Below are 14,553 nucleotides of genomic sequence, written 5' to 3'. Positions count from 1 at the left end.
AAAAAAGGGAAAAAAAAAAATATGTAATACTAATAAATTTTACCTGTTTATTTTAAAAAAATGGTAAAATAAAAACATATTGTAGAATTTTTAAAATTTAACCATAGTCTTTAAAAAAGGATAGAAAATTAAAATAAAAATATGTAAAAAAAAAAAAAAGAAAAAAAAAAAATTAGCATTTAAAAAACCTTGCAAATTCACTGAAAAAACCATGGGTTTCACTCACGTTATAGTTAGGAATTAGCATTTAAAAAACCTTGCAAATTCACTGAAAAAAACCATGGGTTTCACACACGGTATAGTTAGGAATTAGCATTTAAAAAACCTTAGAAATTCAATGAAAAAACCAAAGGTTTCACACATGTTATAGTTAGCTGGACATTTCACTCGTAAAAAACCATTGAAATTCCCCCGTTATAGTTAGTTCAGCTAACTATAACTCGCGCGCCCGCAATGCACTACTGATGACGTCACATATTACATCACTCATGACATGGTCACTGACATCACTCATGACATCACTGATGACATCTCAAATGACATCACTGATGACATCACTGATGACATCATCCTTGTGATAGAGTGGCAGACCTCCTCTTCCCCTAATATAACCATTGAAACACACATTCAAAAATAGAAACTAAAATGTTCAAAATAATGAACATATCAATATCAGTTACAACAACCTAATCAGTAATTCTAAGAACCACATACACATACAGTCATTCACCAACAGTCCTCTACAGTCACTCATACATGTACTCACTCATCATATGTATTCATACACCTATACATCCTGTTACACAACGCCACTCATCCATAGAGTTACTCACACACAGTCACTCATGCTAATAAAGAATCAAACATCCATTTACTTGCATATACAGTTATACACACACCACCACACTTACTTCTACAGAAACTTACATATACTTACTCTTTTAAACAATAACTTATAGAAACACATACTTATTCATACAGGAACTCTTCCAATCTCTCACTCTCACATATACTCACTTATATACACCAATAGTCACATATACTAGTTTAAAACATATGTAGTTACTCATAAAGACACTATAGAGACAGTCATTCACTCACTAACACACCCATGCACACACTCATCCACCCATACAGTCCTGCACACATGCTGTATTCAACACATACAAACAGTGAGTCACTCATTCATGCACCTATGCACTAAGTAATACCCCCCCACCGAACCATACAGAAACTCAGACACTCATACTGATAAAAAACCAACTAATAACCTATATAGACACTCATGTAGCTACTCACCAACCCATGCAGCCACTTATACACAAAGTAAGAAACTGATACAGATATTTTCATATTTAAAGATTACTCAGTAAGCCATGTATTCACTATGATACACTTAATCAGTCAGTTACACAAAATTTTTTTTTAAAAAAAAGCATCCATTTAGACACTTATATACCCATTTATTCTTCCATTTACCTTGAGATATACATAAATATAAAACATATTTAATTTTCAGAAAAACACACAATCACTGGATGATGTCATCAGTGATGTCATTTGAGATGTCATCAGTGATGTCATGAGTGATGTCAGTGACCATGTCATGAGTGATGTAATATGTGACGTCATCAGTAGTGCATTGCGGGCGCGCGAGTTATAGTTAGCTGAACTAACTATAACGGGGGAATTTCAATGTTTTTTTACGAGTGAAATGTCCAGCTAACTATAACATGTGTGAAACCTTTGGTTTTTTCAGTGAATTTGCAAGGTTTTTTAAATGCTAATTCCTAACTATAACGTGAGTGAAACCCATGGTTTTTTCAGTGAATTTGCAAGGTTTTTTAAATGCTAATTTTTTTTTTTTCTCATATATATATATATATATATATATATATATATATATATATATATATATATATATATATATATATATATCCACTGAAAAAACCATAGGTTTCACACGTTATAGTTAGCTGGACATTTCACTTGTAAAAAACCATTGAAATTCCCCGTTATAGTTAGTTCAGCTACCCAACCTTTGCACCCATTAAATAACACGTTAGTATTTCCCAGTTTATGTTGCTTAATTTACAACATTCGAAAGGACAGAAAGTTAAAGAAGGCTTTTCTAGGATTCGAACTCGTGAACTGCCACTCTGCGCTCTTTTCAAGGAACGAGCATTCAACTCGCTGAGCTACATCGCCAGAATGACGTCATGATTTCCCAACCGGGAGCAGAGTGAAGCACTATAGAACCGACACAGAAAATGAACACTAACCTGTTAAATGTGACAACACGCAACTATACCTAATGTTAAGCCAATGTGCTTGAAACACGTGGACCGAGATATAAGGCTGACAAGTAAACGCCGCTCTTTGCAAATTAAATCAATTAAACAGGGAGTTTTCTGCTAAAACGGAGATCCTGAGCAGCCACGCAAAAGGTTGAGCGGCATGCACGGAGATTATACAAATAACCTGTGGTGCTGACTTTATTCTGGTCTGACTACGTCCCCAAGGTAAGTATGAACGAGAGCGCCTCTTAAATACATGCAATTTTAGAAATGCGTTCTAAGCATCCTTTGCAAAGTGTGTCGGCGTTTATTCTTCTCAAGAAGCCATTTGCCATCCCAGGTCTTCCTGGCTTTCTCCGCTACGAGTCCGTGACCTCTGCTGCACACGGCACACGTGGGAGATGGTAACATGACACCTAATTAACAAATAGTAATCGGCACGATGAAAGGCGCACAGGCAGGGGAGCGAGAGTAAAGCGCGCGCGGCCACGCTAATTGAAAACAATTGGCCCCTGCGCGCCGCTGCGTGCTCCCACAAGGTGGATGCCAGCCCAAGCACGAGTGCTTGAAAAGAGCTGACCGATTTCTTAAGGTCATCTGCTAGGCAGCGCGCAGGCGAGACCTAAAAAGGTTTTTAAAAAACTATGATGTGGCCAGCATTGACGCGTCATAGCACTTAAAAAACAACTAAACATTTTAGCCACTGGGGTACTAGGCACTCAACAAAAGAGGTTGGGGAATGGGAGTATGGGGCAAGCAACATTGGGATGAGCAAAACGAAAGAAGGTGGGGTGGGTTGGCTGGTAGCAAGCAACAGAAATGGAATGTGGGAGGGACCAGGCAAGCAAAAACGTAATGCAGGAAGGGTGGGAATAAGAGCAGCAACTAACAACGTGGGACGGGATGGGGGAAGAGATTGTCACATTCCAAGAGCATGGACCAGACTAACACACAAAGAGGAAGTGAAACCTGCACTCGCTGACCAATAAGAAACAATGAAATGAAAGTGATGATGAACCCAATCAATGGTAACCAATGGGCTGGCTCTAAGCCTCCTTCAAGCTAACAAAACGTCTTGCAAGCGACAGCGCATGTGCTGTCTCAGGCAAGGCCTAACAGCACATGCGCTGTCTCAGAAGAGACTTAAAATGTGTTACCAAACAAGTTTCCCCATTAGGAAAGTAGTTGCCCATTCCTTCAGTCAATGCAGTCTGACTGGCATCAGCGGTTTGGATTTCACAAATATTGGTGCAAGCAACAATGTTGTGGAACTGTCCACCCAGAAGGCTGTCAAGCATTCCAAATGGTGTTAATAACTGAAACTGGATTCTCCCCATATAAGTTTGCTTTGCCCCAGTCTTTATTACATATGTCATTTCGTCAGTTGCAACAAGTTTGCCAAATGGAGGGTTACATGTATTAAGTACCAGTAAATTAATGTATACAAAATAAATGTATATTGAGGGATGAATATCATGTTGGATCTAGGTGTATACACCTATGGTAAACCTCAGTGTTTGCTAAAAATGGCTGGCAGGATTTAAGCGCCTAAGCATGTAGTCTATGTCAAGGTTCTTGTCACGGTGCATATGCATTCCACAGATTCTTTATTTGAAACACCAAACGAAGAGGGAGTGATTGTGGCAAACAGCAGCCCGTTGTTGACATGCACAATGAAAATAAAAGTACAAATGTATAGCCACCAACCTGAGGATTTCAGTAAGTGGGCTGCATCACTGTGCCCCAGCGCCTGCAAGAAGCCCACCAGATCAAACACGGTGTAACCTCTTTCACCCATCATCCTGAGCAGGCTGAGACTCGGGCTCCCATCGGACTCGAGCACCTGCAGAGAGCACTGCTCCAACTCCAGGGAACTGTAAAAAGAAACAAAATCACTCTTCTAACACATGTAAAGTTACATCATGCAGTGTTTCATTTGAGCCAGTGGTTCCCGGGGCTCAGCACTGACGCTGACAGGCTGCTACATGGTGGCGCTTCTGGCTAATTTAGTGATAACCACTACAATAGGTAATTATTAATTCAATATACATTAAAAATGACTATTACGTGCCTCCCAAGCCATTATTATAGCTACGGAGCTTGAAATAGTCCGAGTTGTCACACTTGTAGAAGAGTGATGGTTAGTAGTTGTGTGGTTACCATCATTGGCAGCATGGCTGGGGCAATGTGTGGTGCGAGCTGTAGGGGCTTCCTGGCGAGTGCCCAGGCACCTAATTATTTACAAACTATGCACTGGTTACGGGTACTATGGGAGAGCAGGGACTAGAAGTCAAAAGACAGGACGTTGTTGCTTCTAGTCACTGCCACGGCCTTGGGCATCTCTGTGGATTTTAAAATTATTTTACTCGGCGCTATACCTTTGAAAACATAGAACATTGAATCGTACCGCAGGTTTCTGTCACCGTTATGTCAATATACCAGGTGTCTCCAACCTTTTCTGTAATAAGAGCTACTTATGTTCAATTGAACTCACATGAGCTACTAGTATTGTTAGTGTTGTAATACTTCAGACAAGATTGCATTAGTGGGCACCATATGCAAGATTACTACCAGCAATCGCCTCAGTGCATCAGACATGGTTGCAAACAGTAATGCATAAAAGGCTTTGTCAATATGGAATGCCGCTACATGGGTAGCACATAACAACCATAGCTGCGATGACTAGCACCAAGGTAATCAGATTGGGAAAAGGTCTTCCAAATGCCACATTATTTATTACTCAAATGTCAACTTTAAATATATTTTGGAAATTCAGCCATTTTTCTCCAAATATCAGCTTGAGAGTTCTGAAAATAAGAACATTTATCTGAACTAGACACTCTAAATCTTGGTATACGTATATTAATACAACCAAGTAAAAGCTTCTAATTTAGTAGTCTGGGTTGCCAACAGGATAGCTACTTACAAGTGCATGGAGAGCTACCAGTAGCTCACGAGATACATGCTTCCTTTCCTGTGCTTCCAGTCAGCATACACAATTTAGAACTTTGCCAGTGCTTAATTTGTGAAAGAAGTAATGCCCCTCCCCAAAAAGCTCTTCTCTGGCAGTGCTGTTAAAAATAGGTTGCCTCATCTAGAATTCACATCAGGCCGCTTCAATCCGCTGCCAGATACTGCTTCCCCTTCATTTCACTCTGGTCTGTCCCTGCCTTCTCGGTTTGTGATGGTTTTGGGTCCTTTCCTCCTTTACGTTTATGTGTTTTTATCTCACTGCTGCTTGCGGTCAATATCAAAGGAGGAAAAATAAATGCTGGTTCCCATAAATGAGTATTGGTGGGGGCCACAGGCAACCACCGGCTCAAATTAAGCACTGGAACTTTCTATGAATCCGTCCAGCCCATTTCTGGGACCATCAGCAAAAGGTCTTGGCAAGGCGTCGGCAAGCACGTGTGGGTGCATAAATTGCAATCCTGTAACTTCCATCACTTCGGGAATTATGGAAACAAATACAAAAGTAGATGTCTCCGGCTGCTTTGGGCAGGTCCTCCCCCATCGTTACCAGCCAGGAGTTTACTTCCGCGTCCTCTCTCTCATATGCATGACTAATATGAAAATGGCCGCCCCTATAGTTTAAGTAATGGAAACAAACATACAGATACACCTCGCTGCTCACGTCTTGCTTGTGGTGTCCATTAGACCACGAGTTAGGGACTGGTATGTGTTTTGTGCCAAATAGGATTTCATTTGCACATAGAAAGAAACAAAAAGGTACGAAAAAATAACGTTTTTACTCAGGAACACAAACGCGAATGAGCTACAAAGTTAGCAGTTTTTCCTGATGTGCAGATGTATTTACAGCAATCAAAGAACTGATGGCACCCAATAACATGCATTGAAGACAAAAAATGGAAATAGGTCCAAACCAAGGAAGGGAAACACAGCAATATATCCGTATAAGCAAGAAAGTCTAACAACTACCACTTAAGAGCTTAAAATGTCTATAGAAGGAAAGAAATGCACAAATGAGATGAAACTATGTACCATCAAAATGTACCAGATTGCCAATGCGGTTTTCCAGTTTTCAGGCAAATAGGTCTTAACACATGCATGCAGAACTTAAATTTCCATATTGTGGCACATTATAGCCAACCTGTTAGCTATACTAGAGAGAAGGAGATATTGAGACAACCTGGATAGCATTCCCACAGGTTAGCTAGGGTACTAACCAAAGCATTTTATAGGCAGGAAAGAAAACATTAAGGATTTCAACAACTTAGTTACTTCATGTACTGTGCAATGGGACAATGTATGATGTTTGTTCAGTATCATGTGTGGTACATGCATGATATTTGTGAGTGGGCAAGAGTAATGGATACAGTGGGATCCATTTTGGATGCACCAGGCCTGGTCTTGCACCAGATGGAGGGGGAGGGCAGTGGGAGTGTATTGCTCACATTCCTGTAGCTCGAAGGAGGAGCCTTAGACACTGACGTGAGAGGAGCGTAGACAGGGCTCCTTTAGATATTCTATGAGGCCTTTTGGTGACAGGGAGTTGATGATTAGTCTTCTGAAGGCTACAATTTGGTGGATGTTAGGGGGCTGGGGTTGGACTGCAGGCTCGGTTGTGAAACATGATTGTTGCTCTAGTTGGGCTGATGACAGACCGGTTCAAAAACTTTACACCTCTGTCATGGGCGCTAAAAGGCAGCAAAGATCCTGGTGTGATAAGCATCACTCTCTGCAAATGATGTCGCTGGAGAACAGCCTGGAAAGGACACCTGGAAGAAGAACCACCTCAAACCAGCTCTACAGTTTGATACAGGGTATTCACATCTTTTGTCTGCCACCTGTGGATAAAAGTGGCTTTCCAACTACCCCACTTTCTTCCAGTTCCTAGTCCTCTATATGAGCAAAGAAAAGAGAGCTATGCAGAGCACTCGGAGGCCTGCTGTGCAACATGGGTCCCTGCCTGACAGATAGTCTTCCAGAGGTGAGGGTGCATCACCTGAAATGTAGATATCTTGCTAGAGGAACAGGGTACCTGTCCTGAAGCACCCAGAAGCTAGCATCCCTGCTGGCAGAGGGCAGGAGCCTGACTACTCTGTAGGAGGAGGAGATATTGTTTAGGAGTGAGAGCCACCACATCCCAAGTGGTTGTGGGACAGCCAGAAGACAACGACTGTAGCAAAGTGATAGAGGAGAACCTGGGTTCCAACTTCCTTCAACAAAGTACTGTTTGTACGCAGTGCAGTACATGCACAGTACAAGCTTAGTGGGACGAACCTTTACATCTGATCCTTAATACAGTTAAGGGATCTGTGTTTTGATAGAGGGTGGAGGGTTTCCAGGAACAAGGACAGAGAGGTCCTCATGTGGTTTGTATAAGGGTTAGTTAGAGAAACTGGGCAGTAGGGAGGAAACTGATGGATTCAGTGGAAGGCACTGTGACAGAAACCCGGGAAGAAGTACTGGGATGTCAGGTTTTCTCGCCCCCATAGCACGGATATTTCTTTGACAATACGGGTTCCCAAATTTGTTTTTCAGTATTACCCCAAGCACACAAACTTCATGGGTATCCCGTCACCAACTTCAGGAGTAATTCCCATAGGTGGGTTAAGTCTAGCTAAGTCTCAGAACTTGCCTCTGGTACTCCAGAAAGCTGAGGCACAGGAGAAAGCAAGGGAATTTGAGATGGAAATGTTGAGACTAGTTCGCTAGCAAGAAGAGGAAAGGAGGACAGGAGAGGGAGGAGGAATGTGTCCGTGAGGAAAGCAAAACGGAGAAAAAGGAGAGAGAAGGGGAAAGACAGGAAAAGGAGAAAGAGAGAGGATAGCCTTAGCAATCCTTCGCTCATCCCCAAGTTTGCCCGCTCTCAGACGGGGGGACGCTCCTTTCAGGTCCTTGCGGCACGTCTGTGAAATGATCTGCCGTTGTATCTCTGACAGGCCCAGGACCTGTTACTTTTCAGGAGACAGCTAAAAACTTGGCTGTTTCAGCAATAACTCTGGCAGGCATGGTGTAGCTATAACAGTTTTCAGTGGTTTTGCGCCGGGACACTCTTTGTGAGTAGCTGCGCGCTTTATAAATACCTATTTTCATTTCATTTCAGAGAAGCTTAGGATTGTAGCAAAGTTAGCTACATCTGCAAACATCCCACCTCTAACTTTACTGGAGTACTTGCCAATGTTGCAAAAGATTTTGTGCATATGTAAGTGGAAGGTCAAGATATTTTGGAATTGTTTGTGAGCTGTCAGATTATTCAGAGCCTGTGCTCTGTAAGACATCTATCTAAGGCAGCCACTCTAATGAGGTGCTTTCTAATAGAAGGCATACCACAGTCATCAGGGGAAAGCCTATGGCAGAGTAAATTAATTATTAGTGAATAAAGTACACTTTAATCAGACAGCCTGGGCTAAAACCAGCGCAGTGCCTTCAGAGATATAATGAAGGCAAGAGAGCAGATGATATTACATTTGAAACCTGGATTCATAGTGTGTTAGATGGTGAAGGATAGGGAGAGAGGGAAGAAGGAATGGAGGCTGAGACTTCTCATGCCATAAACCAGTTGATGGTGACAGAGTGACTCAAGGAAGAGTGCTCTACCCACTTACGCAAAACCTGACTTGACAGAAAGGAATCCAGAGAAACCTGCAGTTTTAGTTGATAAGGGGTTGGGTAACAGGGATAACAAGGGGCAGGAGAGACATTGGGGAGGGCTTGATCCGCTGGAAACCCACTTCCTTTTGCTACCTGGGCATTCATGTCTTTCATGACATGGAGGACCTACTGGGCGCTAACCGGACTGTGGCGGTGATGCTCTCCATTTCGAGGTTGTGTTTTTACGATCACTCTCCTCGTCTTGGGTGGGCAGAGTAGTTATCTCAAAGATGGTGAGGCTTTCTAGTCTACTTTACAATTTTGCAAACTTACCGACCACTCTTCCCCATGCGTTCTTTCGGGGACTGCAAGCCCCCTGGAGATCTTATATAGCACAAATCATGCTGACGCATAGCACTTTCAAATCTCCAACTACCCCCAGGTCGGAGGGTGCTCTTTACCCCAACTATGAATATTATTTCCTAGCAGCTCAGCATACGTATTGGCTGGCAGGCAGATTTCTGGAAGACACAAGCTCCTCGGATACTCTGCTGTCCATAGCGTCCCTGCTTCGGCACCTGGTTCCCAAGAACCGGAGCCCCCGCCCCAGATAGCCCTCACAGCTGCTTCAAGTGGCCCTTACATGCTGTTGCAGGGCGTTGTAGCTCACTCATCTGATTGCCCAGTACACACCGGTCATACAAATCCTGGGCCTTTGAACCCGGAGCAGCTGCATTACTGACTGCCAGCTGCGCCCCTGGACTCGGGTCGGCCTGACAACACTCGGGCCTTATTTGAGAACAGCCAGGTTTGGCCCTTTGTGCCTCTGAAGGACCAATTTGGCCTGTATGAAGTCTAGTTCCTAGTTTATTGTGCGGTGGTCAGTGCTATTCACAACCTTTGGCGGGGCTCAAGGTGAGGAGCCCCCTCCACCCACCCTCTTCTTCATACGCTTTACACTATGGGTGCGCTTGCATGGTGATCAACTGGCTGGCCCCTTCACGGAGTCACTCCCTGGCACCCTCCAAACACTCCAGGAGATACGAGAAGAGGAATTCAGAAGGCCTCTTAATGACAAAGAATGGACCGAAACTTTGGCCACCAGAGGAAGGCCTCTAGGAATGCACTTCTTCGGCTGATCCAATTCTACTGCGTGCTCTGTCGGGCTTAGGCCTCCCCTCAGCGCATCTCCAGGAACTTTCTGGGTGCCTTCAACAGATACTCTAGATGCTCTGCCCTGGCTGACAGCCTGAAACATATCCGCACCCTTCTTGGATGCAGTCTTACACTACCTCAGGGGAGGGGGGAAATGTCACGGCATAGGAGGGATTAATTCCTGGGAGGTCTGAGCTCTGGACATCATCCCTCGCCCTAACACTAATAAGGTGGCGGCACGCTTTCTCGACATGGCCCTTCTACTAGCCAAGGGCTCCATCACAATGAAATGGAAGCTTCCACTTTCCCACTCCCCACCCCCCCGTCATGGCTTGGGAATCCTCTTTCAGCTGCTAGGTGGGGGTAGAGACTGCGGCCCTCCGCTAAGAAGAGGCGAGGGGCCTATGATGTCGAATGATTGCCCATGTCTTGGAGATGCTCCTATCCAGATTGATTGACCTACCGGCCTCCCCCTCGTCTTCACCACTGGTGAGCAGCCCTGGCCACTGCCCGTCTCCTGACCCAGAGGGCTACTCTCTGAATTAAGGGACCCTTCCTCTTCCCCTGAGCCCCCTGCTCCTGCCCTAGCCCTGCTTATCCAGCCATTTCCCAGCCCTCTCTGCCCCCAACCACCTACCTCACCCAGTTCGGTTACCCCTTCCACCTAGTCCAATACGCAGACACTCCTACCCCAGCTTTTCCCCTAAAATGTTGTTACTCTATAAATACCCTGTCTGGTGGCCCCATACAAGCTCACCCCCATTACTGCTTTGACCTATTCCTTGTTTCTATTTTTATACCCTGTAAGGCAATGGATGACACCCGGGCTATATGCATAGTGATGCAATTGAACTTGCTGTCATCACTGTTTGTATCATGTTTACACATGTTAACCCCCTCTCCCCCCCCCCCCCCCCCAAGGGTTTGGAGACAAAGGGAAAGAGGAACCTTTAATGGACTGGTTCCAAAATGAAGGATAAGGTGTAGCATAATTCCCCAAGGGTACACAGGAGGACACAAGCAGTAAGGGAATTTGGTTCCAATTCAGGAACACAAGAGTAAGGGAGCAGAGGGAGACTCGATAGCCTTAGGTGATCCTTTTGTTTCACAAGGAAGAGCATTACCAGACAGACGGTCCGATGAAATATCCTATTCCAGATAAACTCAATAGTCAGTGCGTTGATTGTGGGTGTAGGAACCAGAGAAGGTCCTTTTACACCCAACCTGGTAACAATCGACATTTGGGAATGGGCCTCAGATGCCCCATAACCCACATCCATTCAATTACATGGGGTTGATGCTGCAAGCTAAAATCAACTGGAGGAAGGTTCTTGCCTTCACGGCTACAGGTGTTTATAGGTATTTCAGCCTTTTAACTGATAAAGACCTTTTTGTAGGCTGTTCTTCAGTTCCTAACTGAAGGAAGATCATGAGACGAGTATTTCAAGGCCTAATGCAGAATTCCATTCATTAGAGTACTTTCTTATCAAACCATTTATAGTTCAGTAAGGATGGGGTCTATGAACATGAATATAATAGTCTTAGCAATGTGTGTGTACAGCAAGTATATCAGATTGTTCAACCTCTACATCAAGACAAAAATAGATATACTAAAGAGTCCCTGATCAGTCGAGGATTTATCCACTCCCTGAATGACAATGCATGCTTTCGTACATTATCTTAAAGAGAAAAAACAAGTAGGGACCCTGGGGCAACACAGAAAGACACCAGGGATATTACTTTAAAACATACATACACATGCATAGCACTCTTCCCCCCCCCCCCAATTAAGAAAAAATAAATTACTATATATTTGTTTCTCAGTTTGAAGCCACAGCCTGATCGGGCCGGTTAGGACTCCACTCTACCTGGGATTATGAATATATATATATTTTTCATACAGGAAATGAGGGCACACAGGATACTACACTTCGCTTCAAGGTTCAAGTGAAAGACATCAAGAGAGGCAAAAAGTCGAACAATGCATTTGTGAGGTCCCAAACAAACATGGGAGATTTCAGCATATACCAAGAACTGATACTGATAATCCGTGGGAAAACCCATTTGCATCACAACACTTCAAAGAAAACCAAAAGAATCCAGGGATTCCAGCTCAAACAAGCCTGTACAACCCAACTACCATGCAATCTTGCTACTTGGTAAAATTTAATTACAGTCCAAGTTTTAGAGAACAAGAATGTATTCAAACTATGCCTCAAGAAGAGCACCTCTCTTACCTGTGCAGCCATGCTTATCACATCCATCACATAAATATGCTTCTCTCTCACAGTATACATCACAAATAATGATACATGTATATCTTCTAAATGGATCAAACATTCCACCATTGTAAGAAACGTGGTTACTGATTGACTGGGGTGCAAGCCCTGGTCAAGCGGCAACCACAATCCTTGTCAGGGTAAGGCACAAGTAAACCCCAACTTAACCTGTCCTCAACTCGCAGGTAACTTGCCACAGAGCAGTCAGGTTTAACTTCGAGGCAATTTGCAAAGTATTTGTACAACAATTCAAACTGCAAAACAGTAAAAACACCACACAAAAATATCCCATATCAGGTTTAGAAAACTAGAGTAAAATTTTATAAATAAAACAAGACCAAAGCAACAAAAATCCAACTAGTAAAACTGGAGATACACATTTTTAAACAAATTAGTGAAAATAGAGCCAAAAAGCTCAAAGCGCCCACTCGGGATATCTGGTTTTGCTGGACTGGGTCAAATGTCACAAGCTCAGGGCCACCGCGATGGAGCGGAGGTCGAATACAGTCGCCAGATTAGTCTTACTGAAGTCTTACCTTCTCAAGACAGTGCCAAGAGTGCAGTTCACATTGGAGATAGCCGCAATTAGTAAAGAGAGCATCACAGGAGGCTGTTGGCGTAGCACAAAGAGCAGGCCAGGTGTCGCAAACAAGGAGGAGCTTTGCATGGTGGTCGCCATAAGTGGTCGATGCTGGAGTTAAAAAAAACAAACAAAAAAAATTTAAATAAATAAATAAATAAATCGGGCTGGCGGTGCAAAATGCAGTGCACGTGGTGAAGTGTTGGTGCAAACGGGCCCGTTCGCAGTCACAAAGAGCTTGATTTCAGCTCGCTGAACCACACCCAGGGTCTGAGGGGCACCACTTCGGGGTCAGGAACTCATTGCAGCTGGGTCCTGGGGCTGGTGCAGGATGTTGGGGAGCCTTATACGTCCCTGAGGCTCCGATTAGGAGGCCAGCATTCACTATGTTGCCCTGGATTCAAGATTAGGTTCTTCCTCTCCAGGCAAGAGGGCAGCAGGCCAGCACAGCTGGGCAGCAGTTTCTTCAGAGCAGCAGTCCTGCAGAGTGGCAGTCCTTTCAGCAGAACAGCAGTCCTCCTTCCTGGCAGTGTATTCTCAGGTCCAGAAGTGTACTGAAGAGTTGGTGTCTGAGGTCCATTATTAATCCCCAGTTATGCCTTTGAAGTGTGGGAGAAGCTTCTAGAGGTTTCCTTTGATGTTCCCAAGCATTCTGCCTTCCCAGACTTGACTCCTGGATGACTACAGGGATGAGGCAGCACTTTTTATGGAGGCAGGACACAGCCCATTCAAATGTAAGTGAGGTTGTGCCTAGCTCCTCCCTCCCATTCTGCCAGTGATGGCCCCTTCAGGCACACCAAAGCTCACTATTGTTTGTTGCTGCCTAGGAGGGATACACAAAGCTCAACTGTCAGCTACACCTAGTCATGTGACCCAGGTAGAGGGTACAGGCAACTAAATGGCCAAGGTAAGATAATGCCAACTTTCTATAAGAGGCATTTTCAAAACTGTACTTTAAAATTCAACTTTACCATAAGTTAGGATTTTAAATTCCAATTCCAGAGACCCAAACATGAACTGGTTATCTGTTCTCATTTTGAAATTACACTTCTAAAATGTATCAGGTCACCCCAATGTCCTATATCCTATGGAAGAGGTAGGCCTTGCAGTAGTGAAAAACTACTTTAGGAGTTTTGCACTACCAGGACATGTAAAACTTAAAAGTACATGTCCACCTTTTTAAATACACTGCACCCTGCCGTCTGGGCTGTCCAGGGCCTAAACTATGGGTGGCTTATATGTATTGAAATGGAAGGGTTGGGCCTCACAAAAGGTTTACTATGCCAGGTCAAAAAGGCAGTATAAATCTTGCCACACAGGCTGCAACGGCAGAATTGAGACAGGGCTAAAAGTGCAACATAAGTGGGTGGCATAATCAGTGCTGCAGGCCCATTAGTAGCATTTACTTTACTGGTCCTGAGCACATGTAGTGACACTTTACTAGTACTTACAAATAATTTAAATATACCAATTGGGTCTAAGCCAATTCTACTATGTTCTAAGGAGAGGCACTGATTAGCAGAGGGAAAGTGCACAGAGTCAGTCCTATGCCAGCAAAAACAAATCAGCAAAAAGTGGAGGGTACAGGCAAAATGTTTGGGGGTAACCCTGTAGAGAGGGCCAGCTCCAACAACCATCACTTACCACCTGGAAGCATATGAACTGACCCGATCAACCTTTTAGT

The 14,553-nt window shown here is 43.8% G+C and overlaps 1 protein-coding gene across 4 annotated transcripts in view; it reads right to left on the bottom strand.

The window, feature by feature from the left end:
• The window catches only part of MALT1 (MALT1 paracaspase), a 597,152-nt gene that overhangs the window by 519,439 nt on the left and 63,160 nt on the right, over positions 1 to 14,553 (bottom strand). For all 4 annotated transcript variants that reach the window (XM_085630418.1, XM_085630393.1, XM_085630403.1 and 1 more), the window contains exon 2: positions 4,005 to 4,171. In XM_085630418.1, the coding sequence (XP_085486544.1) occupies positions 4,005 to 4,171 (167 nt within the window). The remainder of the gene's footprint in view (positions 1 to 4,004; positions 4,172 to 14,553) is intronic.

Source organism: Triturus cristatus, chromosome 2_1, assembly GCF_964204655.1.
Source record: "Triturus cristatus chromosome 2_1, aTriCri1.1, whole genome shotgun sequence".
Classification (NCBI taxonomy): domain Eukaryota; kingdom Metazoa; phylum Chordata; class Amphibia; order Caudata; family Salamandridae; genus Triturus; species Triturus cristatus.
The sequence above is the reverse complement of the archived record's forward strand: the minus strand, read 5'-3'. Positions and strand labels throughout refer to the sequence as shown.